Raw genomic sequence first — 24,516 nt, 5'->3', positions numbered from 1 at the left:
GAGTACTGATGTACAAAGACGCAACAACGCTATAGGAAGGTGTTTATGTCTACAGCCTACACAGACGGAGAGGCCCAGGAAGACCTGACTCATTATTATTCATTATTATTATTTGTGGATTAATAGTTATACTAACATAATGTATATTATGACATTATAGGTTTTTAGTCATTCTAATTTATAATTCTAATTAATTATTATGAATTATAATGACACGTTTCATGTAGATGCCCTGAGTGATAATGGATCTCTTTTAACACTAATGCTTTTTTTTTTTTTACTACAAGTAATCAATCAATAACTACATACTTATACATCTATCTATCTATCTATCTATACTGTTTTATACTGTAAATAAAATAAAGTTTAAGATCAATTTCTTTCTTTGCACTGAATGGGAGGATATATTTTGTAGGCTTTTGGTATAGCTGCAATAAAAAAAAAAAGATTTCCATATTTAAAAAAGATTCTGAAGGAGTTTGACTGCCGGACTTGGAAACACGTACCTTCATATTGTAGTATTATGATTCTTACTTGAAACAAGAGTCAAATACTTTTTCCAACATTATGCAAAAATAGTTATTTCAGAATCATTTTCAAACATTTGTGCACAGTCACCTTTTAAAGTCATACCATCTGTATTAAAGTACAGGGTGATGCCCAAGAACCAATAAGTTGTCCCCAATTTTTTCTGTCCATATTTGCATTTAATTTTTATAGATTTTTCTGATTTTCTATACAGGCTCCCACTGACTGCTTTGCGAAGCACAACCTCACAAAGCTGTAAATGCTCCTTGCAAATACATATTATGGTTAAGTACATTTCATGGTATTCCAAGCCAAGAACAGCCACACTCTCGTTTTATCCACTCATTATAATTGTTGTTTACCTCCTGTTCATATGGCTTCTTCTGCAAACGCTTGCGAGGAAGCTTATTACAGTCTGCATACAGACCCACTTATGTATTGGGCGGTGATGCGTCAAGGAAAACCGATTTAGTGACATATTTCCTAAGTACTTGTCCAAAATAAAAGAAGAAATGTTTTCATCATGGGCATTAAATGCCGCTAAAGCCGCCTGAGCGAGATGTACGCACGAGCACCGTTACATTTTCAGACACTTTAGTTAAAATGTTACTTTTGGCTTCATGTCGTCCTGCAGCCGTGCTTGAATTTAGGGTAGACGTTTTCTAGCATGCACTGTACAACCGGAAATCACAATGATAATTCTTGCTGCCTTCACGGTACTGTCGGGTGAGGGGTCACAAATTGAGACAGACTCCTCTCGTTTGCATATACTATTTCCCCACTGCATAGCGAAAGACAACATGACCCCGCATCCTTCACCCTCTATTCGTTAACTTAACCGTCCGCCTTCAACCCAGGACTTATTTACTATAGCGGAGTTGAGTGGACCGCTACTTTTTTTTGCCACTTTTAATTATCTGCCCTGTCCGACCAGCCGGCTGCAGCTGTCTCTCTTCAGCAACGGGAGGTAAGAGAGGTGCTCCGCGGCGGGACAATCCGCTGCTAGCCACCAGCTAACTTAGCTAGCAGGCGAGCTAACCCGTTAGCAGCTGGCGGTGGTCCCAGCCCTTCGACTTAACACATAAAATGTTTGGCTGTAGCACTCTAGAACGGTGATTTTTTCGTAAACGGTTGCTTGTTTGAAACATTGCTCATATTGCCCTTAAAGTGCAAGTTTTGGGTAAGTTGTTAGCCGAGACAAGACAGACCGTTTTATCAAGGTAACCAGAGTAAGTAGCATCGTTTCCCGAGTTTTTCAAAATAAAAGTGTAATTGGAGCAAAAATAATAGTTGTCATTTCAGTAAATGGGTCACAAAAGGTGAATACATTTAAGTTTCTAAGCGTTTCACATTCATCTTTGTATTTCTGTGTGTATAAGTGGATAATGGAGTTTGAGAAAAGACATGGCATGTGAAAAGTATTTTACTTTATTTATTTATTTATGTTTACTACTCTGTCGTTTTACAGCTGAGTTAAGTGTAAAAACCTAACATTACGTTGAGACATAAATGGAAATAGCCCCAGATAGAAAGAGAGGTGGAAAATAGACTCATTTTGTAAAATAGCTATAAAATAGCTATATGCTTCCGAATTCAGTGTAATTCTGTCTGTGTATAATGTGAAAAATGGTTATTGTTATCGAGCTACCAGTTTGTCTTACTTTGAAGGTCGCAAGCATCGCTTCCGCTTTCTAGTCTCGTTCTGGCTAACAGGACAGCTAAGCAGCAGTTGATGGGAGGTTGGTGCTCAGGGGAACCAACTGGAGTTGACGGCGCTAGCTTAGCCAGCACAGGCTGCTAGGGGAGTGATCTGTTGTTGCAGGTTTGGCAAGATGCTAATAGAGGCGATTTAACCGCAACACACTGCAGCAAGTCTCCTGTGTGACTCCTCAGAGGTCCAGCCGAGCTGAACTTCGCTGAGCCATGCGACAGTGGTGTGTCCCCGTTGCGACCCCACGCACTGAACCACTCCCGGGGCGCCTGTCCGTGTCACCACCTCCATCAGGTAAGATCTACAACGAGACAGCGAAACTGTCAAAGTCAGTCAGCTGCTGAGATCTGGATGTTACAGTTGTGCTTAGAGAGATCCGTGTGTGGTAAAGGTGGGGGGTTAAATCACTGCGCGCTGCTTTGGGAGCGCTTGACTTTTGAAGCAGAGAGTTTTGTAAAAAAATAATAAAATAAAATAAAAAATCCAACAACTTAACTTTTTCCAGGCGGCAGTGTTCTGGAAGTTTCCTCGTCTTGCAACACATTTAACAAGTTGAACTTTTTCTGTTTGTTGTAGCAGCATCATTATCCATTATTTACAGTTATGCAAAAGTGGAAGAAATTATTCCAGTAGATTTTTGTCATCCAAGAACAGGGCAGGGTGTTTAAAATGTATCATCCTGCTTAGGTGAAAGTGCAAAAGTTTTATCATCATAATGTACTTAATGCACTTCAAGTGAAAGTACTCATGCAGACTTTCATGCAAGATTAAAATCTGCAGCTGGAGGCTAATGTTAGTTACTGCTGGTAGATTCAAAAATACAGCTTCATATTAAGGAGACAGATATTTTAGAATACATGCAAAACCTACTTTAGAAGTACTTAAGTGCATTAAACATACTTAATGCTGCTACCTTATTTCCAGAGGTGTCGCCACAGTGCAGTGATCCATATATTTTATTTGGCACAGTTTTTTCGCCATATGCCCTTCCTTCCACTGCTGTACTTCACTAAAGTACTTGAGTAAATGCACTGAGTTATGTCTACCTCTGGTCCTATCTGTACTAACATCTAGTGGCACTGATCATCATAGAAAATCAAATTTGAGGGGCGCTAATGCTACCTGATGCCCCATCTCTGAATACCCCTGCTTTTCATGTTAGCAAGGTCATGTCAAATTCCTGCAATTCTTTAAAAAAAAAAAAAAAGTTTAATGTGATCTTTACTTTGTAGTGCATCTTAGTCATTGGTGAATACTAGGATAAGGCTCCCTGCAGACTTGCGGGACTTTAAAAAAAAAACCCTAAAAGGATGGATATGACTCAGCCGAGGTGGGACCTGATGTTAGGTTACGTATGCCAGGGTGATCTTACTTTAATTCCACCCAGGACAAATGGAGCAAGGTTAGCCTAAGTGCAGTGTTGCCAAGCATTTGAAAGGTGGCCAAAACTTTTTTTTTTTTTTTGAATGACCCAAAGGGTTCCTCACAGGAGAACAGTGCGGAGTGCTCTGTTCTCTAAGTGCAATTTTTTTATAACCTCGTCATGTTTTCACTCAAAGTTATTTGGGTTTTTTCGAGTATTAACGTTACCAAAATACTTGGATCAGATTTGCATTTAAAGTGTCATTATAAATAAACTCCTTCAAAGTGCTTGAATCCTGCTGCGTGTGCCTTTCTCATCTATTAATATTCCTTTGATCATTTCTCTGCAGGTTCTGAAAAAGTCTGCAACATATTATCTCTATTTAAGGTCTGTGAATGGTGTTGAGTGGGGATAAATATAGCCGTTTATGTCTTGGTAACACTGTGAAGTCTCGTGGTGCTGTTTATCTGGTGAGAAATCAGCCCGTCCGTGCTGCTCTCGGGTGTATTAATAGGTTGATGGTTGGTTCAGACTCATTCACAGATTTGGTCTTGTGTCCAGAGATGGGCAGTAACGCGTTACTGTAATCCGATTACTTTTTTCAAGTAACGAGTAAAGTAAGGGATTACTATTGCAAAAATGGTAATTAGATTACCGTTACTTTCCCGTAGGAACGCTGCGTTACTGCGTTACTAAAACCGTGATTTTTTTGCAAGAATGTCTCATGACAGTGACGTAAGCGAGTGCGACGTTCGTGACAACAGCTGTGTGCAGATCAACAATGGATAATATATCGAGTGCAGGAGAGAGTATGAGCGTGCAGCGTTTAAAGCGTGGAAGTACTGACCTTATTTTGAGTTTGATTCCATAAAAAGTGACAAAAACATTAGCGTCCGTTGTGCGTGGGAAGAAAACTTCTTTTTACAGCGAAAAAAACCCCTAAGCTTCCAAGCAAGCACCGAGTGCGCTATGACGTAATGGGAAATTCACAGAGAAACTCGCGGATTCTTCCACTGACCGCTGCGGTACACCTGCACCAGGGTAAACCTCCGCCTACCCTGCTCCTGTTTTACAGGTGAAAATAGAGCAACAGGACCGCTAGTCTGTGACTTTATTTATTTTCTGCTGTGTTTTACTTGCATCTATTTGAAAGAGTGAGTGTAAACACACACAAAAAAATATTTTATGTGCTGGAATGTGCAGAAAATAGGTTTAAATGTTAAACAAATTTATTCAAGTCAGAGAATGTTGCATATAATAAAATTTTTGCTTGATAAAACAAGTTTAAAAAAGGGACTTTTCCATTTGATTACATTTTGTGATGGATTATGCAGAAAAAGTAGAATTGGGCTGAAAGATCTATTGCTTTATTACCTATTCAGGTTGTAAATCGTGTTTTTAAAAAGTAACTAAGTAATTAATTACTTTTGAAAATAAGTAATCAGTAAAGTAACGGGATTACTTTTTTGGGGAAGTAATCAGTAATTAGTTACTGATTACTTTTTTCAAGTAACTTGACCAACACTGCTTGTGTCTCATTGGTTTCGCCTCGATAAACCCGGCTCATTTACTCTAGATGCCAGAATGGAGTGCTGTGAGGTGGAGCCCCGCTACACCATCGAGCAGATTGACCTCCTGCAGCGCCTGCGCCTGTCCGGCATGACCAAACCTCAGATCATCCACGCTTTGGAGTCCCTGGAGAGGCTGGACCCCGATCACCGCCCGTCCCACTGTGACTCTCACCCGGCCCCTTCCAACAACGCCCCCGCCACTGCCGCCCCAGCCCCGTCCTCGTCGTCATCATCCTCCGCCTCCTCGCTCTCCCTGGCCTCAGCAACCACGCAGACCTCCGGCCTGGACGGCGCCGCGCTGTCCCCGAGCAACAGCTTTGAGGCCTCTCCCCCACCCCTCTATCCTCCCACTGTGGCAGTTCAGCGGTCTTTCAGCTACGACATGATGGGGGAGGAGGATTGGGACCTGGAGGAAAAGGTGGAGGAGTACATGAGGTAAGGAGAGGGAGAACAGGAGGATTGTGGTGCAAGAGAGACCAAAGGAATAGTAGAGAGACTATTATAACATCAGATAATGACAGCTACTATTCCCAGAGGCGAAGGCTTATTCTTCAGAATTTACATGCAGTTAATTCAGGTCAGGTGCTCAGGGATGGCTGAAAAAGGAGAAGCAGCAGTGAATAAGGTTAGTCGGAGCAAAGGCTGGTGTTTTAACCACCGTGTAATGGTTCTTCTGGCAGTGATGGGGCCTTTTGTTGCTTTCGCAGGAGAGACAGCAACCTGGTGAAAGAAGAGATTAAAACTTTCCTGAACAACCGCAGAATCTCTCAGGCAATCGTGGGCCAAGTTACAGGTACTCTGCTTTGCTGTGACATCCCCGATCATTAAACTGTTGATCGTGCAGTGAGAAACACGGGGGGGGGCTCAGCATTTAATTAGAGTTGAACTTTTGTTGTCTTGATTTAACTCAAACAAAATGCTAAACCAAACGATTCTGTATTGAACAAATGAAAAGCTGCTTTCAGGCTTTTTGCTCTTATTCTCTCTGCCAACTCATTCACTCGTGTTTCTTTTTTTTTAAACTGCAAAATGAAGTGTAACTGGCTCACAGATGCTCCCATCCCACTTTTGCCAGTTTCTATTCAATACTTGAACCTTGGCTTCAGGCATCTGCTGATGCGGAGTATTGATACTACTGAAACTACTGCAAACTTAAAGCTGTTAAAGTTGTGAAATCTCTCCAAGCTGCTCTTGTTTTGTTGTTAACTTCCTGTTGGATTAAATTTGTTGATAGTTTGAGACCGTTAGGAGACCACGCACACAAAGCAACATTATTGTGTACAATGAAATTGTGGCCGCGTTGCTTTTGGTGGTTTTAAAGATGGAGAGCATGTCTGCAACATGCAATCATGATCAGTTGTGATGAACTAGTGGAAACTGCAGTTTTCACTAGTTGAACATCATAGACTCAGAAATTCAGAAACCTATATAAATAGTGACATAGTTGCTGCAATACGAGGATTTAACTGAAAAATTATTTAGGTGCATAGCAACCTTGCTGTTATAGTAATATAACCAGTTGGCAACCAGTTGAGTCGAGTCCCCTACTGCAAAGAGACAAATTGCACTTATCAGTGTAGACTGATTCAGGTTAATGTTAATGTATTGACAATCTCTCTGCTTTTATAAATGAGACGGCAACTATTTGCAAACTTTCAGCAGTCTGTCTGAGTCAAGACTGTTTGGAAAAGACTTGCCTCCTATCAGCCAACCTGTGCAATCACCTTGTGATTGGAAGTGGTTTCCACATCTATTTGCGATCGGTCACCAAATGGGGGAAATTCCACGCCATCACAGATGCTTAGACATGAGTTTCACACATTCTGTTAAAACCTAACCATAAACTACCCCTCAGATACGTCAGGTTTCCATTAGTGGGCTAAGTTAATGTTGTAGCTTATATCTAAAATAAAGATCCTAAAACACAGAATTTCCTGGTCTTGGTGGTCATTTTAGGGCCATCGAGTTGGTAAAAAAACTTGAGAAAATATTGCGATTAAAGTGTTTAAATTAACTGCTTTGTCTAACAAAGTTCAGAGAGATTCACTGTACTGTCGTGTAGGCGCCTACACTGGTAACTGGACTTGCTTTCAAAGCCTGAATACAGTTGAGTACCTGAGCACAGTCTGACTTTTAATACCAAGAAAAGGAAAAATAAGCACACCGAGTCAGAAAGATTTTAAAGAGCCTTTTAATGGGCTTCAGCTAATGCCAGCTGTATTATGTGTGTTTGCAGTAGCAGCAGGTTCATGTCAGTAAACTTCTACTCCTTCCCTGAAAATGGATTGCACTACATCACGTCCTTAATTAAAGTATCGATGTCGGGGGATGGCTTCATTAGCTTAACAGGAGTATTCCAGAGCTGGAACGCAGCCGATCTCTCCAGCAGCGCCGCCGCCGATGGTGCGCCGCGACATAAATCATTGTCCTCAACCTGTTAAAATAACATGTGTCACCTCCCGCACGCAGGCATCAGCCAGAGCTACATTTCTCAGTGGCTGCTGCAGCAGGGCCTGGAGATGAGCGACTCCAAGCGCAGAGCTTTCTACCGCTGGTACCTGCTGGAGAGGAACAACCCAGGTGAGACGCAGGCCAAGAGGTACAAGCGTAACATGTAACTTTTACAGAGGAGAGGAGCGGGACACAGATCCTCCCAGGAATAATGGATTTTGGATTAATTATGAGAAGGTGCAGATCAGTGCCTCAAGGTTGAATGTCAGGTTAATGATGAAAGATTACACTGCAGATTAGATAATAGAAGGCTCGTGTTAGAAAGGGATAATATGTCTTGTGTGTCTTGAATGCGAACCACCGCTTGCTAACCCTTCCCCTACCACCTCTCCTCCTCCTCCTCCGCTTTACCCGCCCACCATCCTCCCGCATGGTAAACCCGCACACCTTTAATTCCTCCCGCTTAACCCCAACCTGGTCCACAATGGCTGCGAGGTCGAGAAAGGACACGAGACAAATCTATATTTTCAGCTAAAGGTAGTCCCGTCACAGGAGATTCTAATCGATAACGTTAAGGCTTCTGGTTGGGAAATGATACTTTAGCGGGCGAATCCGGCTTCTCTGCGCAGGCTAGAGTAACAGCTCGGGTCAGCGCTGACCTCGCCTCGTCCTGAGATGCAAATTCGGCAAGCATTAAAACGGCGACGGCACGACAAACGGGCGTCAACTCAAGATGCTCCCTGCTTTTATTGATTATTGTCAAACAGCATGCTCCCGCACCAAATCATGTCAAAATGTCCATCTTTACATTGTTAGTGTGTGAAATAAACAAAGCCGCTGATGGACCATCTGCCGTCCATGCTGTCTCCTTTCATCTTAATGCTTTATTATTTCCCCCCCTCCCACACCGTCCCACTCAGGCTTCGCTTTAGCTCCTCTGTAGTTCCCAGCCCTGACGCTGGAGGTACTCTGGTGCTGGTTTTCATTCCCACATGGCTAACAAACAAGCTATTAACAGTGATACTAACAATAACTACTTTGTCTGCAATGTTTCTGAGCCAAAGTGGCCACAGCGCTTTGCTTCTTACATGAGCTCTTATTGACCTGCCCTCCATGAATCTGTAAAGAAGCAGTGTTGTCTGTGAAATTGATTCCTGATCGGCCAATCCACTGAAATTACAGCGCGTGTATTTGTTGATAAAGTTACCATTTCAAGGCACGTCTGCAGGAGTGTGTCACTTAATCCAGAGACATAGATGCAAACTATCAGCCTCCAGTTGTTGCCACAGCTGGTGTCTGTGTCCCGTGGCGGTGGCCTGCCTGACTATTGGTTTTGTCCCGACTGAAGGGCTGAGGTGGAGTGAAAGCCAGCACAGCGTGAGTCCCAGGGCCAGGGGAGGGGACAGAGACGGGACGGTAGCAGGGGCAAGCGGCAGCCTCCCCAACATCCTCCCCAATCCCAACACCAACCTCAACCCCAACCCATCGTGGAGCAGGCAGAGAGAGCTGCTGATGCACTTGCTGCCGTGGTACACTGCTGCAGCCGCAGCTGCCCAAGCCCAGCCAGGTAACTGCGCCCTTACTCGCGCACCCCCACCCCGCCCTCCTTGGCATCAGCAGCTTGCCACAGGAGACACATGCACCACAGTGGGTCTGCATGCTGATCAGCCTGGACCTGCTTTGTCAGCACGGGGTTTTACAGCAGTCTCAGATGGCTCCTAAACTTAGATTTCTAATGCTAAAAAGAAATAGCTCCAGACGTTTCATATCCAGCTCACCATTATAGCGAGTGGGTGTGGTTTAAATGTAGTTGTCTCTGTATGTTCTGAGTCATCCAGGTCATGATAATCTAAGGAACTTGGAAAGAAAAGTGAATGGACTTCTTTAAGTTTCTTAAAGATGTTTCACCTCTCATGCAAGAGGTTGTTCACACGTTTATCTAGAAGTGAGTTTCTTACTCTCTGTTTAAGACTCCCTTTCTGTTCCATTCGTGTCAACCTTTCTGTGACAGTGTTTTCATAAAGCTTGCTTAGTCAAAGTACAGATGGTAAAAAGTTCTGATAGGGTTTGACATAAAATCCCACATGCACTGTGATTGGTACCCCAAATTCTTCACATTCACAATCAGATACTAAACATAGTTCAGTATAACGAAACCATTTTTTCCCTCTTCCCTGCTACATTTAAACTTTGAGCTTTTTAAAAGTCTGTGTCATGCAAATTGTGTTGATATCATGTCCTTTAAAAACCTGAGACATGAATGTGATCTGAAAAGAATAAGACTTGACTTTACTTGACCACTACAAACGCCTTCTGTTTAGGACTGTTTAGGACAGGGCATCGTATCAGTTTTTTTGTTTGTTTTTTTTAAACAAAAAAATCCATTCAAATGCATTTCAGAAAAGTATTTGATCCCTTTGCAAAACATACTTTAGTACCTGGTGGCAAAACCTTTGTTGGCAATCACAGAGGTCAGACGTGTCTTGTAGTTGGCCACACGTTTTTCACGCAGAGGGGATTTTGTCCCACTCCTCTTTGCAGATCCTCTCCCAGTTATTAATGTTTCGTGGCTGATTTTTGGCAACTTGAACCTTCAGCTCCCTCCACAGATTTTCTATAGGATTAAGGTCTGGAGACTGACTAGGCCACTCCAAGACCTCAATATACGTCTTCTTCAGCAAATTCTTTGTTGCCTTGGCCGTGTGTTTTGGATCATTGGCATGCTGGAATACCCACCCATTACCTGTTTTTAATGCCCTGACTGAGGGAAGGAGGTTCTCACCCAAGATTTGACGGTACATGGCCTCATCCATCCTCCCTTTGATGCAGTTTGGTTGCACCCCCAAAGCATAATGTTTCCACCTCCATGTTTGACCCTGGGGATGGTGTTCTTGGAGTCACAGGCAGCATTCCTCCTCCAAACATGGTGAGTTGAGTTGATGCCAAAGAAATTTTGGTCTCATCTGACCACAACACTTTCTCCCAGTCCTTCTCTGAGTCATTGAGATGTTCAGTGGCATACTTCAAAGAACGTACGTACCTGGGCCCGCCTACTATCCTTGGAAAGGTAAAATGATTGGCTAGAATCCAAAGTGTATAACATCTCAGGAAAAAAAAGCACCAAAATAAAGCACCAAAATGTGCACTGCTTTTCGGTCTGGTTACTGTTTATGTCAGAATGGTGCCATTATGGCACCGGATACCGGTACCCATCCCTAGTAGCAAGTTGAAAAGGCTGTCATTGTCAGCTTTACCTGTATAAAATACACCTGGGAGCCAGAAATCTTACTGATTTATAGGGGATAAAATACCTATCCTTCATGAAATGTGAATTAATTGATAACTTTTTTGAAATGCATTTTTTTTGTTATCGTTCTGTCTCTCACTGTTCAAATAAACCTACCATTGAAATTACAGGCTGATCAGTTCTTTGTTAGTGGGCAAACTTACAAGATCAGCAGGGGTTCAGATAATTTTTTCCCTGACTGTATGTGCTAAAATATGCACCGAGGCTACATGAGCACTGTTACCTTGTGCATCAGTTTAATTTAGTTTTATTTATACAGCGCCAAATCACAACAACCGTTGCCTCAAGGCACTTTATACTGTAGATTAAAGACCCTACAATAATACATACAGAGAAAAACCCAACAATCATATGACCCCCTATGAGCAAGCACTTTGGCGACAGTGGGAAGGAAAAACTCCCTTTTAACAGGAAGAAACCTCCGGAACCAGCTCAGGGAGGGGCGGGGCCATCTGCCGCAACTGGAAGGAAAACAGGATAAAGACATGGTGTGAGAGAGAGAAACAGAACTTAATAACAAGTATGATTCAGTGCAGAGAGGTCTGTTAACACATAGTGAGTGAGAAAGGTGACTGAAGAAGAAATACTCAATGCATCATGGGAATCCCCCAGCAGTCTACACCTATTGCAGCATAACTAAGGGAGGATTCAGAGTCACCTGGTCCAGCCCTAACTATATGCTTTAACAAAAAGGAAAGTTTTAAGCCTAATCTTAAAAGTAGAGATAGTGTCTGTCTCCTGAATCCAAACTGGAAGCTGGTTCCACAGAAGACGGGCCTGAAAACTGAAGGCTCTGCCTCCCATTCTACTTTTAAATACTCTAGGAACAACAAGTAGGCCTGCAGTGCGAGAGCAAAGTGCTCTAATAGGGTGATATGGTACTACAAGGTCATTAAGATAAGATGGGGCCTTTTTAAGACCTTCTATGTGAGGAGCAGGATTTTGAATTCAATTCTGGATTTAACAGGAAGCCAATGAAGGGAAGCCAGTACAGGAGAAATCTGCTCTTTCTTTCTAGTCCCTGTCAGGACTCTAGCTGCAGCATTTTGGATTAACTGAAGGCTTTTCAGGGAGTTTTTAGGACATCCTGATAATAATGGATTGCAGTAGTCCAGCCTGGAAGTAATAAATGCATGAACTAGTTTTTCAGCGTCACTAAGAGACAGGATATTTCTAATTTTAGAGATGTTGCGCAAATGGAAGAAAGCAGTCTTACATATTTGTTTAATATGTGCGTTGAAGGACATGTCCTGGTCAAAAATGACTCCAAGGTTCCTCGCAGTGTTACTGGAGGCCAAGGTAATGCCATCCAGAGTAAGAATCTGGTTAGATACCATATTTCTAAGATTTTCAGGGCCGAGTACAATAACCTCAGTTTTATCTGAATTAAGAAGCAGAAAGTTAGCGGCCATCCAGGTCTTTATGTCTTTAAGACATTCCTGCAGTTTAACTAATTGGTGTGTGTTATCTGGCTTCATAGATAGATATAGCTGGGTGTCATCTGCATAGCAGTGGAAATTTATGTTATGTCTTCTAATGATGCTGCCTAAGGGAAGCATGTATAGTGTAAACAGAATTGGTCCTAGCACTGAACCCTGTGGAACACCATAATTAACCTCAGTGTGTGAAGAGGACTCTCCATTTACATGAACAAATTGGAGTCTATTAGATAGATATGATACAAACCACTGCAGCACAGTACCTGTAATACCTACAGCATGTTCTAATCGCTCTAATAGGATATTATGGTCGACAGTACCGAACGCTGCACTGAGGCCTAGCAGGACAAGCACAGAGATGAGTCCACTGTCAGAGGCCATAAGAAGATCATTTGTAACCTTCACTAAAGCTATTTCTGTGCTGTGATGAGCTCTGAAACCTGAAACTCTGAAACAGCTAACAGATCTAACAGATCTGTTAGCTGTTTGACAACTACTCTTTCAAGGATTTTTGATATGAAAGGAAGGTTGGAGATTGGCCTATAATTAGCTAAGACAGCTGGGTCAAGAGATGACTTCATCAGAGTGAAAAAGGTTATTTCAGAAGACTGAAAGTTTTTTTTAATGGGGTTGTGTCTGGAGGGACAAAAACATGATAAAATGAACAAAAATTACTAAACCTCAGTTTTTAAATGCCAAAAAGGGAATAGCATAAGAAGCTCACAAGCTAAGTGTTACACATCGGATAAGACGATGTCAAACCTTCCGCTATAAAGAAAAACATATTGAAGGACACAGCGACGCCCTTTGTAAAGGTCTGGTCTTGGAAAGTGAAGTTGCATGCTCTCCCTTCGACAGGTGCTACCTTATCAATGCGTTCTTTGGTGAAGGAAGAGCCTGACTGGAGGACGGGGATCATGACAGGCGACAGAGCAGGGATAGTGGGCGGTCCACTGAGGCTGCGCAGAGGAAGCCGTTTCACCTGGAGAAAGGAATGCCAATCAATTATGGAGAGGTGAGGAAGGTTTAGCACTAATTTAGACTTGGCTTATGGTTTTCCATTCAGCTTTATTTTCTGTCGTGTATCAGGTTTGGATTGTTGGAGTGGCACTTTCAGCAGAGATTTTCAGACTAGGGATGTTCCTGGTGACCAAAAAATTAGACTAGCAAACTAATGTGAAACTAATAAATACTTAGATTTCAAAAACTGTCTAAACAAAGACATTTGAAATCATTAATCACATTCTTCAATCATACTTTAAATGCTGCTTAACTATGTGGCATCTCACATCATGGATTATGAATATGGCATTTTATACATTAAAATGAAAATTAAGAAGAAGGAAAAAAAGAACAGCTCATGTTGAATATGATATGAAAATATGTTACTGAAAAGATGTTCAAGTCTCATTATTATCCATCAGTACATTTTCTTCGACTTGTCTGGGGCTGGGTCACGCCTGAGCAGAGCGGCCTCCTCCATCTTATCCTGCGAAACACTGGGGCGTACCAGGCCAGCCGAGAGAGTAATCTCTCCAGCGTGTCCTGGGTCTACCCCTGGGTCTCCTTCAGGTAGGACACCTCATCCAGGAGGTGACCACCTCAACAGGCTCCTTTGGTGCCAAGGAGTAACAGCTCCAGTCTGAGCCTCTCCCAAATGGCCGAACTCCTCACCCTCTGTTATGGAGAGGCCAGCCACCCTTAAGATAAAGCGGATTTCCGCTGCTTATATCTGCAATGTCATTATGTCGCGTTTAGAACACTAATAATAATATGCTCAACAAAAAGATCAGGTTTAGATGAACAGCCTTGTGGCGTTTTTCTACAACAGTGTCGGGACTGCAGCGCCATCTGATGGCAGATGGCTGCATAATATTTAGGACACAAAAATTTACAGACAATGAATATCAAAATGTTAACAGAATAAATGATACTGAACGAGCAATGATTAATCATCTGGTCAACTAGTCACACCCATACCTAGCCTAGACCTCCCTCCCCCCAGCCACTTCTTCAAGGATGGGAGGGACACAGAGATGTTTCCAAGCCAACAAAGAGACATAATTTATCCAGCATGTCCCGAGTCTACCGCAGGGTCCTGGGTCTTGAACCACCTCACCTGGCTCTTCGATGTGGAGGAGTGGTGGTTCTACTCTGAGCCCTTCAGAGTCACCAAGCTTCTCTATCACTAAAGGACAGGGTGAGGTCCACAGGAGTGTGTGACCCAATACCCTTCAGAGGAAGTTCATTTCACTTGCATCCAGAATCTCAGTCTTTAGTCCCTTGCCCACAACTCCTTGCTATAGCTGAAAGTATGAATGTAGCCACCAGTAAATTGACAACTTAACCTTCAGCCCTCTGTTCACCATGACAGAGCAATATAAACTCAGCATTACTGCAGACCATCTGTCTTATCTGGCTTATAGTTTGTTTTACCACCGTCTGTAGGTTCTCACCTCTGACAGATACCCTTTGTAATCTGGTCTTGACTGGTCTTGGCTGTAGCTCAACGAAAGAGCAAGTGAGTTTGGCTTTTGAGGGAGGGGCACCGATGGGGAAGGGGTGTGCTTTATTTAGGACACAAGATATAATTTGAGCTTTGGTTAAAGAAAATGAAAAGTCACTGTTTTATCCTGGTTGTCTTGTTTTCATAGTTAACTTAGCTGAAATTCAAATTCAGTTAGTCACGCACTGCTTCATAGGACCGAGGTTATTACAGTAAACTAAAACTAAATTCAAATCTAAAACCAGGTGGGATAAAACATTTTATATGAACTAAAAAATGGCCTTTGGAAAAAAAATAAATAAATAAAACCGCTCAAATGATTTTGTAAATTTCCAAAATTAAAATTTGCCACAACCCGCCTAACTAGGGTTAGTACTGTGTCTGTTCTGTTGTTCCGAAATATTTCCGCTGACAGATGTCCCGTCTTCATAAGTGCAGTGACCAAAACAAATAGTGAAACTTACAAACCTAAGGTCAAACTACATAATTAGAATAACTCTGGATGGATCCTAAATTGTCACCATAAACATCTGCAGCCCCTTAAACAATGACTGGAAAATTCCCGTGGTCGCCTGTTGTGCTTAAATAAAGTTTATGTGCCGCTCTGAAGTAAAAAAGCTCATAGAAAGCAGCCGAGATCGGCAGAACACTTTAGATGACTTGGAGCACATCTGTGCTCGAGTTCTTGGAGCAGAAGCGCAGCGTCGCTTAAGCTAACGGTCAGCATTATAAACCTTTCCAGTATTTGTGTCCTTTATGGCTTCTTTGCCACGGCTTCCTGCTCTCAGTGGCGAGCAGAACCGGCTCAGTTTATGATGTCATTTTTCATTAAGGCTGCTGTGACCCTGCTTCCCTGGTACGTATTTGTCCCAGACAGTCTTCTCAGTAACCTAGACGGATACTGAGAAAGAGGAGCACGGTGCCCGCTGTGTGCAATTGATTTCTCTATTAAATGGTTGCTGTAAGTATAGGGTGCAGTCTGGGCACTCAAAGTAATAAGAGCACGCAGACAACACTCACCAGCAGTACCCCGGGATTACGCAATTCTACTGCAGTGCTGATCCTTATGAGCTAGTTCAGATCCAAGGACGATACAGTAGAGGTGAAGATGATGTGTGTGAGGGAGGGAGGGAGGTGAAAGGATAAGAGAGCTGGGAGAAATTGATCCCTGTGGTTTTTTTTAATGTGAAATAATGATTCTTTTTCACTGTTAGACAGACAGGAAAAGGAAAGAGATGAGTAACACAAATTTGCAAAGAAAAAGATAGAAATAGAAATAAATAGTTGTATTTACGGAGTTAGAGTTTTGAGTGGTGAAAGCTTAAAATGAATCCGCTTAATGGGTTCGTTAATCTGTCCCTTCACGGCGTGAACCCTCCCCGCTGCTCTCTCACTGTGTAAACATTGTCCTTAACTCTCCTGCCGCTTAATGCAAAAGCCTGAAAAGTTGATGAGGTGTAAAATTAGGGCGTAACTAGCTCTGCTCAGACCGGTGCTGCGTCGACTAATAAATGCCCGTGACGCCTGCGTGATTGAGCTCTTTGCCAACAGAGTGGCTCTTCATGTCTTCCAGCTTCTTCATGGAGAACCAGTATCCAGATGAGGCGAAGCGGGAGGAGATCGCCAACGCCTGCAACTCCGTCATCCAGAAACCAGGTAGCAAGAGGGGTTCGTCAGTAAAGCGCACTTTTCTGAGTTCTGAAAATACATCTTGCTGAATTGATGTCAGCTGACAGGTGATTAGTCGCTGACGTTCATCATTATTAGTCTTTCTTTTTTTTAGTTAAAATGCCACCTACAGCTTATCGAACGGGAACACCTGCTGCTTTTCTGTCATGCACATTATTCATAAACGCTGTTGGAGAAAGCAAGTGAGCAAGAGCTTTAGCTTTTTCCTGGAGTTTTTGATTGGACCGTTCAAACCTTCTGGAGATGTTTTTCCTCATCACAGAACTGCTTCACCACTCCTGAATTCTGAAGCTGCTTCGAAGCTGATGGTCATATGTCAACAGTTTAATTTGCTCTCATCAGTCGTCGCTAAAGGTCGCTCATCTGGAAGTTTGTTGCTCTGTAACTGCGTTCGACTTTCCAATGCTGGTCGCTTGTTTAGCTTCAATCACTCTGCAGCATCTTTAAAATCCACAAACTCCGTAGACTCATTCTTTGAAACTTTCAGTTCCAGTTTAGCTCCAGTTAGCCCCATTCTGTCTTATTTTTGAGGTTCTCTACCTGCAGATTCACAGGCTGCTGTTGTGTCGGTCCTCTACGTCACTCAGCTGCCTTTCCAAGTGAGTCTCTCCTACTTCAGACAGACTCTAACTCCACATTGTTATTCTGCTCTAAAGATCCACTGATGGATCCACTGGAGAGCCACTTGAACCAGTACCAACAGTAGGGTGGTAACTGTTGGATGCTTCAGTCCAGAGTGGGAGTAGGTAAGTTGGAAACAAGACCTCCTGCAGGGGCAGCTGAAGGACATTTTGGACTATCATGTTAACAACATAGCCAGCCTGCAGGCAGAGAAACAGGATGTGTAAGCAGCGCCTCGCCTGGAATTGCAAAATAAAATCCTTAGGATTTGCACATTTAACTGTTTTGTATGTTTGGTTTGTTTCAACCTTCAGGCTGTAAACTGTCAGAGTTTGAGCGTGTGACGGCGCTGAAGGTTTACAACTGGTTCGCCAATCGTCGGAAGGAGATGAAGAGGAGAGCGAATATAGGTGAGGAAGATGGAAACATAGGAACGACAGATTAAGGCTTTTGGAAATGTTAGCTTCTGCTAATGTTAATTAATTTGTATGCACATTTTCTACACATTATATTTATCTCACTTCTGCTTCCTCATCTGACCCAACCAGAAGCTGCCATTTTGGAAAGCCATGGGATCGAGGTACCAAGTCCAAGCTGCCACTCGAATGGGGAGGAAGGAGAGATGCAGGAGTTCACGGATCAGGTGACTCATCGATTCTCAGAGCAAGTAAGTAAACACGGACTTAATTACATGTCCATATTCTACCCAAGAAGAGGCCAGAACAAATAACTAGCAGGAACACGTATAGGCCGGGTAAAACTGCTCGCGTTGATGCTCCATGTTGCACTGCTCAGAAAATTAAAGGAACACTTTGAAAATGCATCAGATCTGTAATCATGCTGGACATGTATGCGATACAGAGGGCTGAGTTCAAACAAGCCCCCCAAATGTAGAAAATGATGTAGCAGGTTAGTCCATTTTACCCAAATTTCATTGCAGCAACTCAAAATGGTGCTCAGTAGTTTGTGTGGCCCCCCTGTGGTTGTATGCATGCCTAAAACATCGGGGCATGGTCCCAGTGAAATGACAGGTGGTGTTCTGGGGGTCTCTTTCCAGATCTGGACCAGAGCATCACTGAACTCCTGGACAGTCTGTCCCAGAGGTGTTCTACAGGGTTAAGGGTTAGCTAATACATTACTCAGCCCATAGTAGTACAGATATTCAGCATAATTTTTTTCCCATTGAGATAAATTTTCATTTATTAATTAATTAATTTTTTGAACAGTGAATTTACATCTTTTCCACTAAAAGCACAGAGCGGCGACGGTCATCGTGAACAATATACACAAGGCTGAATTGTAAAAGCAATACTGAGACCGCAAGAATCCTAGTGATGCCATACCTGCTTACACTTTAAGCTAAGAAAACGATGCATTTTTCACACATTTTCGAACGCCTCCAGTGTGAACAAACACGGAGCTGCTGCTGCTCTGCTAACACGCTACGCCTTCTGTGCAGACACGGTGTAGCAGCCAGAGTTTACTAAACTGTACAAATTGCAGGAAGTCACTGGGGCCAGAGCAGAAGCTGGGGCCAGCTGTTAGCTGGTCACAGCAGGCAAGGCATAAACATAGTATGCAGCACTTTCACAGCCGCTTCATTGCCCTTAACAAGCTGCCCAAGCCCAAACTGCTGCCTTAAGACTGACAAGAGGGCCTGAGCTGCTATACGAGAGAAAAGGGACCCACTTTATGAAGTGATATCTAATAAAAGGGACACTAAAGTCCCAACTGTTTTGCTTATGCATCCACAGGAAGACACGTCTTCCCAGAGGATTGTCGACCAACAGGATCCCGCCTCGCTCGCTTCTACGGAGGTGGCAGCCTTGCCGAGCCCCCGCCCTCAGGTTCTGGAACAGAAAGAAGAGGATTCAAAAAGGGAGAGCGTGGATGAAGAGTGACTGAAGTCGGGCACGTCTGTGTTCGAATTTTAATCAGATGAAATAAGGAAACATTAAGTGTCTCCTGCTCCACCAATGCAGGGCCTTTTCGGGCCTGAGTCACCCAAATATGAAAGGGAGGAGGGTGCAGAAGCTCGCTGAGGTGCCTCAGATGGTAAGGAGGCCACTGTATTTATCAACAGTAATCCTGCTTATATTAACGGCAATATACAGTATATAAATATCTAAATATATATATCAATATATATAGTGCATTCCAAGATGGTATTAAAAAGCCTAAATTCCTTAGAGGGAGAATCATGTAAGTGATACCTCGCGTATTTTAAGCTAAGCGTTTTCTGTTTTTGTGCTCCATGCCTTCTTTGAGCTTTGTTTTTTAAAGGGTGGCTGTTTGATGGACTGTGGTGACGGGAATGTGCTGAGCCTGCAGGTCGGGTGTGTTGGGGTGGTGGGGATAAAGCACGACATCAAGGATCTAGCGTGCGGCGAAACAAACGCCCTCTGTTTTCTTGAACGTCTTGACCTCTTCCCCCCCTCCCTCCATCTGATCTGTAAGACTGCAACCTCAATCAGTCAATCGATTGATTCAATCAGTCGATCAATCAAGGAGTGCTGTTGCCATCAAAAGCCCTGAGGGACAACCGGAATCTCAGGTAATCCCAAAAATCGTGGATAAAGGCGGTGAAGAGTTGCACCAGGTTTCTTTCGTGTCTTAACGTGTGCTTCGTTTTCTTCGTCTTAACTGTTTAACCGAAACAGGAAGTGTTATTTATACCTTTTGATATTAGCCAGACATGCCTAGGACTAAGTATCACACTCTCTGTCTTCTTTCTTATATTTAATGCTGCTGTCTCCAACCTCAGCCAGTGAAGCTAGACTAGAAACATAAAGTCTACTCAGTTTTTTTTTTTCTTGTTTCTTTTTTATCGTTTGAAAGAACGCTAAAACAAATGTGATCAAAAATCATTGTGCGACAACATAAATGCTACAAGTTACCCTCACTTTCTATTGGGATAAGCTAAAGCTCAAGCTTGTAAATTTGTCAGACTGCAAAGCTGCACTTCGGAGTGAATCTTACTGGAATTGTGTTCGAGGAGCTCTCCGACATGTACATAACCCAGAAAAAAAATCCCACACCTATGGGTGCTTTCCTTTCAGTCCATTAGCAGTATATAGAAACTTATTTGTCAGACTTGAAATATGAATAGCTGAACTTTGCATTACATAGTCCCTCATATATTCACTGGCCTAAGGCCTTGGAAGTTACCTCCTCGATGTTCATATAATGAACAAAAACTCATTTTCTCAAATTGCGGGTGGGGGCGGCTACCATTTTACCTCCTAATGCCAAAGCTATGCCACGGTAGAGAAACCAGGAAGTGATGGTCACAACACTATAGCTATACAATAGATAGGTTTATTTGCTCAGTACAACACTAGCCAACTCAAGCTTACCTCAGAGTTCCTGTGTGACAGGCGTGCACGACGGGTTTAGTGTCACGAAGCTTCGACAGCAGCCCTCATTGTGACTGTTTATGATATGGACAGTGTCATGTAGCATTTATGGCGCTGGGGTTTGCCCTGTGTTGATAATGTATACTCACCTCAGACAGTTCCCTCGTCCAGCTTTGGACAGGAAAGCTGCACGCCATTATGATTATAATGCTCCTCTCTATCTCTCTGCTTTTATCTGACAAGGGAAACCAGTAACGATAATAAAATTGTACACAACCAGTGGAATATGTCGTCATTTATTTCAAAGGATGTAATGTTAGGTTAGGCTTTTCCTTATTTCTTTTTTTATATTTATACTGTTATATTACAGCTAATGTTTCAAATGATGAGGTCGGTGTAGGCGTGAGTAACCCCCGTCAGGCAAAAGCTCTGGCTTCAGATTCCTCTAAACGTGTGGTTTAAGATAGTTACTTCTACTGTGGGCTTGGTATGATGAGGACCTTAATATGGTCATTTTAGGTGCACAGCTCTGCTCATGAGCACACAAGCACCTCCGACCTGCTGTAAAACTTTTTCCTGAGAGGGAGCCAGTCGGAAGGAAGCTGAGCTAAAAGGGAAAGCAGCTAAAATGTCTGCTTTCAGCCAGGCGGCGCTGAGGCCGATATAAGATCAGCAGAGATTATTTATGAACTAGGAATCATACAAAGCTGTTTTAGTAGATTTTTAGTTATGTGTAGTTATCTGGTAGGGCTTACCAAAGTTATGTCATCATAATGAGATACAAAAAAACAGTTCATGATGTTCATGAACTCATGTAACAATTTTTTTTTTTGTTACATCAAGAGCGAATATCCCCAATATAATCTTGTTCCTGCATGTGAAGAAGGGAGCACAGAAGCCCCACCCACCTGCTGTTCAGGCTTTGCGTTCAAGAGGGGCAGCCAATCAGAAGAAAGCCGGCTTACTGGGAAAGAGTAGGGGGCTAAAACAGCTTGTTTCAGTCAGAGAGTAAACTGAGGAGCTCATTAACAGCCCAGAGCAGTGGGTTGGGTTTGATTCTGGAAGGAGACACAAATCAAAAATGCTGAGCTACCTGCTGTGGTGGCCCCTTATGAACAAGGGAGCAGCTAAAAGCAGCTTTATTCAAAACCTAACCCAAAATAAACGGGGATCATTGTGAGTCATACAAAACTACTCTAGCAGAGTCCCAAGAATAAAAATCTAAACTAAATGTGAAAGGCCCTCTTTAAGGTTTTGTTTTTGGAATGGGAACATTCACTGAGGGATAAGAAGGTGAAAACATTTCAAACACTTTTTCATCACACACCAATTAGAACAGAATTATTATTATAAATAATTTAAGAAAGAAATTATATAGTTAGTAGTTCTAACTTAATGTTACTCATAATTCAATGTTAGTTTAAGCGAATAGTTTCTAATGAGTGCACCACAGATGTCAGGAGAAGTGGCAGCACTGTGATTTTTATCTGCCAGAGCAGAAAGTCAGGGTCACAGATGATGTTGGCAGATAACAGATGTAGTGGAACAACACGGTGAGCAAATCTTCCAAGTATTAGCTGCTAATAACTCACCAAACCTTCGCATCCAACATGACTGAAAATGTTCAACTCGCAGCACCAGCGGCCTGCAGGACTGTTGAAGCATGTCCTGTACAAGAAAATAAAATTCATTTGACCTCAAGATCAAATTTGAGTTCATTCACACGTTGAGCTGGTGTCCAAATTTCACCTGTTTAAAGTGGTGCTTCATTTCTCACCACAGGATGGCAATGTTATCACTTAACTGTGCATAAAAGATGCTTGAGTGAAGAAAGGGGATCAAGCCTGAAAAATGTGTAAAGGCATTGTAAAGCCTATCAGCTGACATGGTATATGTTATTATGTTGAGGGGGACCTTAAAAGTGCTGGATACTCCTATTAAACATGGCTGAGATTTCATACAACACCAAATATAAGAAGAAAATGCTCCTCTCAGGCAAAGAAGCCCCCACCCTACTGGGGTTCACAGCTTTTGTTCCTCAGGGGCAGCCAATCAGAAGAAAGCTGATCTAGATGAAGGTTGTTTGAGACAGTGACAGAGTGAGTGCACCAGGGCCAAGTATAAGGTAAGTTAAATATGAACTGTGATTTCCAGTAGAGTCTAAGAATAAATACGAATGGGAATGAGTGTAATAGCAAGATAAAGAGCTGAGGGAAGAGTAATTAAGTACAAACAGGAGCCAGTTGGTAATTATTTGGAAGCTGATTCAGCAAATACAGAAGCTGATTATATTTGGAATTACCTATGTGATCTCTGCACCAGCTGAGATCCTTATGGATGGGTGTGAAACGTGCCCCACGTTTTCATTGGCTCCAGTTTACTGGATGTGTGTCATTTTCACAAGACACATGACTCGGAAAGAAATGCACAGATTCCTGCTGAGACCCAACGACGATTACAAGGCAGAGCAGCAGCTGAAAAACACAGTTTTGACAGTTTTTCCAAAAGAAATAATGAATGCATATATACAACTCAATCATTTCTGTTTATATAAGAAATTGGGGAAACTTTTGTATAGTGTCTGTCTGCCTCCCTGAGCCTGGTTCTGCTGAAGGTTCTTCTTGTTAAAAGGGAGTTTTTCCTCCCTTTTAACAAGAAGGGAGGACAACACTTGCTATCGGCAAGCACTTTTCAGCAAGTGCTTGCTGATAGGGGGTAATCTGTTGGGGTTTTCTCTGTATCATTGTAGGGTGTTTACATTACAATATAAAGTGCATTGAGGTGACTGTGATTTGATTCTATATAAATAAAGTCGAACTGATTCTGAGATTTTAATAAACTTTTAGTAATGCACTGCAATTCTGTACTTTGAGTTGCACAATTTCTAACTCACTGAGTTTTAACAGTGTGCGTGACACAACTGCACAAGGTTAAAGAGAAAAATACTATTTAGAAAGACCATTCCATTGACCATGAACACACTGACAAGCAACATGATAAAAGTGATGATCCTAATCCTTCAGAAATCTAATTGTTTCAGAAAGTGCTGGAAGTCTGAGTCTGTACTATTGTTGTGGGTCCTTGTATGCTTGCAGTCAACAGCTACGAAGAGTTCCTTTACATGTTGTTCCTTCCTTAAACCACATGAGGGAGACATTGTCTGCTGCTGATTGCTAGGCCCTGTCGTCAGCAGACTGTTCCTACTGTACCTTAAGGCAGTCGTGTTAATGTTGAACTGTTGGATCTTCTTTTGAAAAGGAAAAAAAATATCTTACCCCGCATGTTAAAAATGACTTGAAAGAGAAAGTGCTTTTTACTAAGACTTCTTCACATTTCTTTTTGCCTTCTCATGCTGGTATAAGACAATATGATGAGTGTCAGCAAGTGTCAGAAATCACACTGACGTATTTGCAAGTCAAATCAGCTCGGCTCCCTTTGTTTTTTCTGTTGTCGGGCATTTTTTGAATAATCGTGTTGCAGTAAAATCCTCAACCATCTGGTACGTTTAGCAGCCCGCCTGAAGCAAACTCCCTATCCTACAGACCGAATGCATCTCACTGTGCATGTGTTCAGTTAATTCATGCTGTGAAAATGTGTCAGTCTAAAGTAATTTTGTGATGCATGGCTTCAGCTTTATTTTATTCATTTATTGTGATCTTATGATCATCCAGTCTAGATATGATCATCAATATGAAAACCTCTGATTCAAGAAGATATATGAGTAAAGATAACACATGTTGAGATGAAGCAAACTGTAGTAATTTGCTTTACTGAAAATCTTTTGCTTTTGAATCAAATCTTAACTTCTGAAATAAGCTAACAGGTAAGTGAAAAGATCCACGCCACTCATTTCTGTGCACGCCAAGCTTAATTAAAAGTCTGATAACAGGTTGACAGGCCTGCACAGTCTGAAAGACTAAACACGTGCCATTTAATAACTTTATATTGACTACATTACATGAGCTGAATGTCGT

The 24,516-nt window shown here is 42.4% G+C and overlaps 1 protein-coding gene across 5 annotated transcripts; it reads left to right on the top strand.

Moving 5' to 3' along the window:
• Positions 1 to 1,189: 1,189 nt before the first annotated feature.
• Positions 1,190 to 20,827, top strand: LOC146362479 (homeobox-containing protein 1). Of its 5 annotated transcripts, none has more exons than XM_084919399.1 (11): positions 1,190 to 1,495; positions 2,422 to 2,533; positions 5,179 to 5,608; positions 5,881 to 5,966; positions 7,643 to 7,753; positions 8,973 to 9,191; positions 13,229 to 13,385; positions 16,450 to 16,532; positions 17,501 to 17,596; positions 17,738 to 17,853; positions 18,941 to 20,827. In XM_084919399.1, the coding sequence occupies exons 2-11, from the start codon at positions 2,452 to 2,454 to the stop codon at positions 19,085 to 19,087; spliced, it is 1,527 nt and encodes a 508-aa protein (XP_084775525.1). In that variant the 5' UTR covers positions 1,190 to 1,495; positions 2,422 to 2,451; the 3' UTR covers positions 19,088 to 20,827. The 5 variants fall into 5 exon arrangements, with proteins under 5 accessions (XP_084775525.1, XP_084775527.1, XP_084775523.1 ...); XM_084919397.1 differs by having other exon boundaries at positions 1,201 to 1,495; positions 17,735 to 17,853; XM_084919401.1 differs by lacking the exon at positions 8,973 to 9,191 and having other exon boundaries at positions 1,199 to 1,495.
• The last annotated feature ends 3,689 nt before the right edge of the window (positions 20,828 to 24,516 follow it).

Source organism: Perissodus microlepis, chromosome 22 (genome assembly GCF_051167445.1).
Source record: "Perissodus microlepis isolate ML-2025 ecotype Zambia chromosome 22, ASM5116744v1, whole genome shotgun sequence".
Classification (NCBI taxonomy): Eukaryota; Metazoa; Chordata; class Actinopteri; order Cichliformes; family Cichlidae; genus Perissodus; species Perissodus microlepis.
The sequence above is the reverse complement of the archived record's forward strand: the minus strand, read 5'-3'. Positions and strand labels throughout refer to the sequence as shown.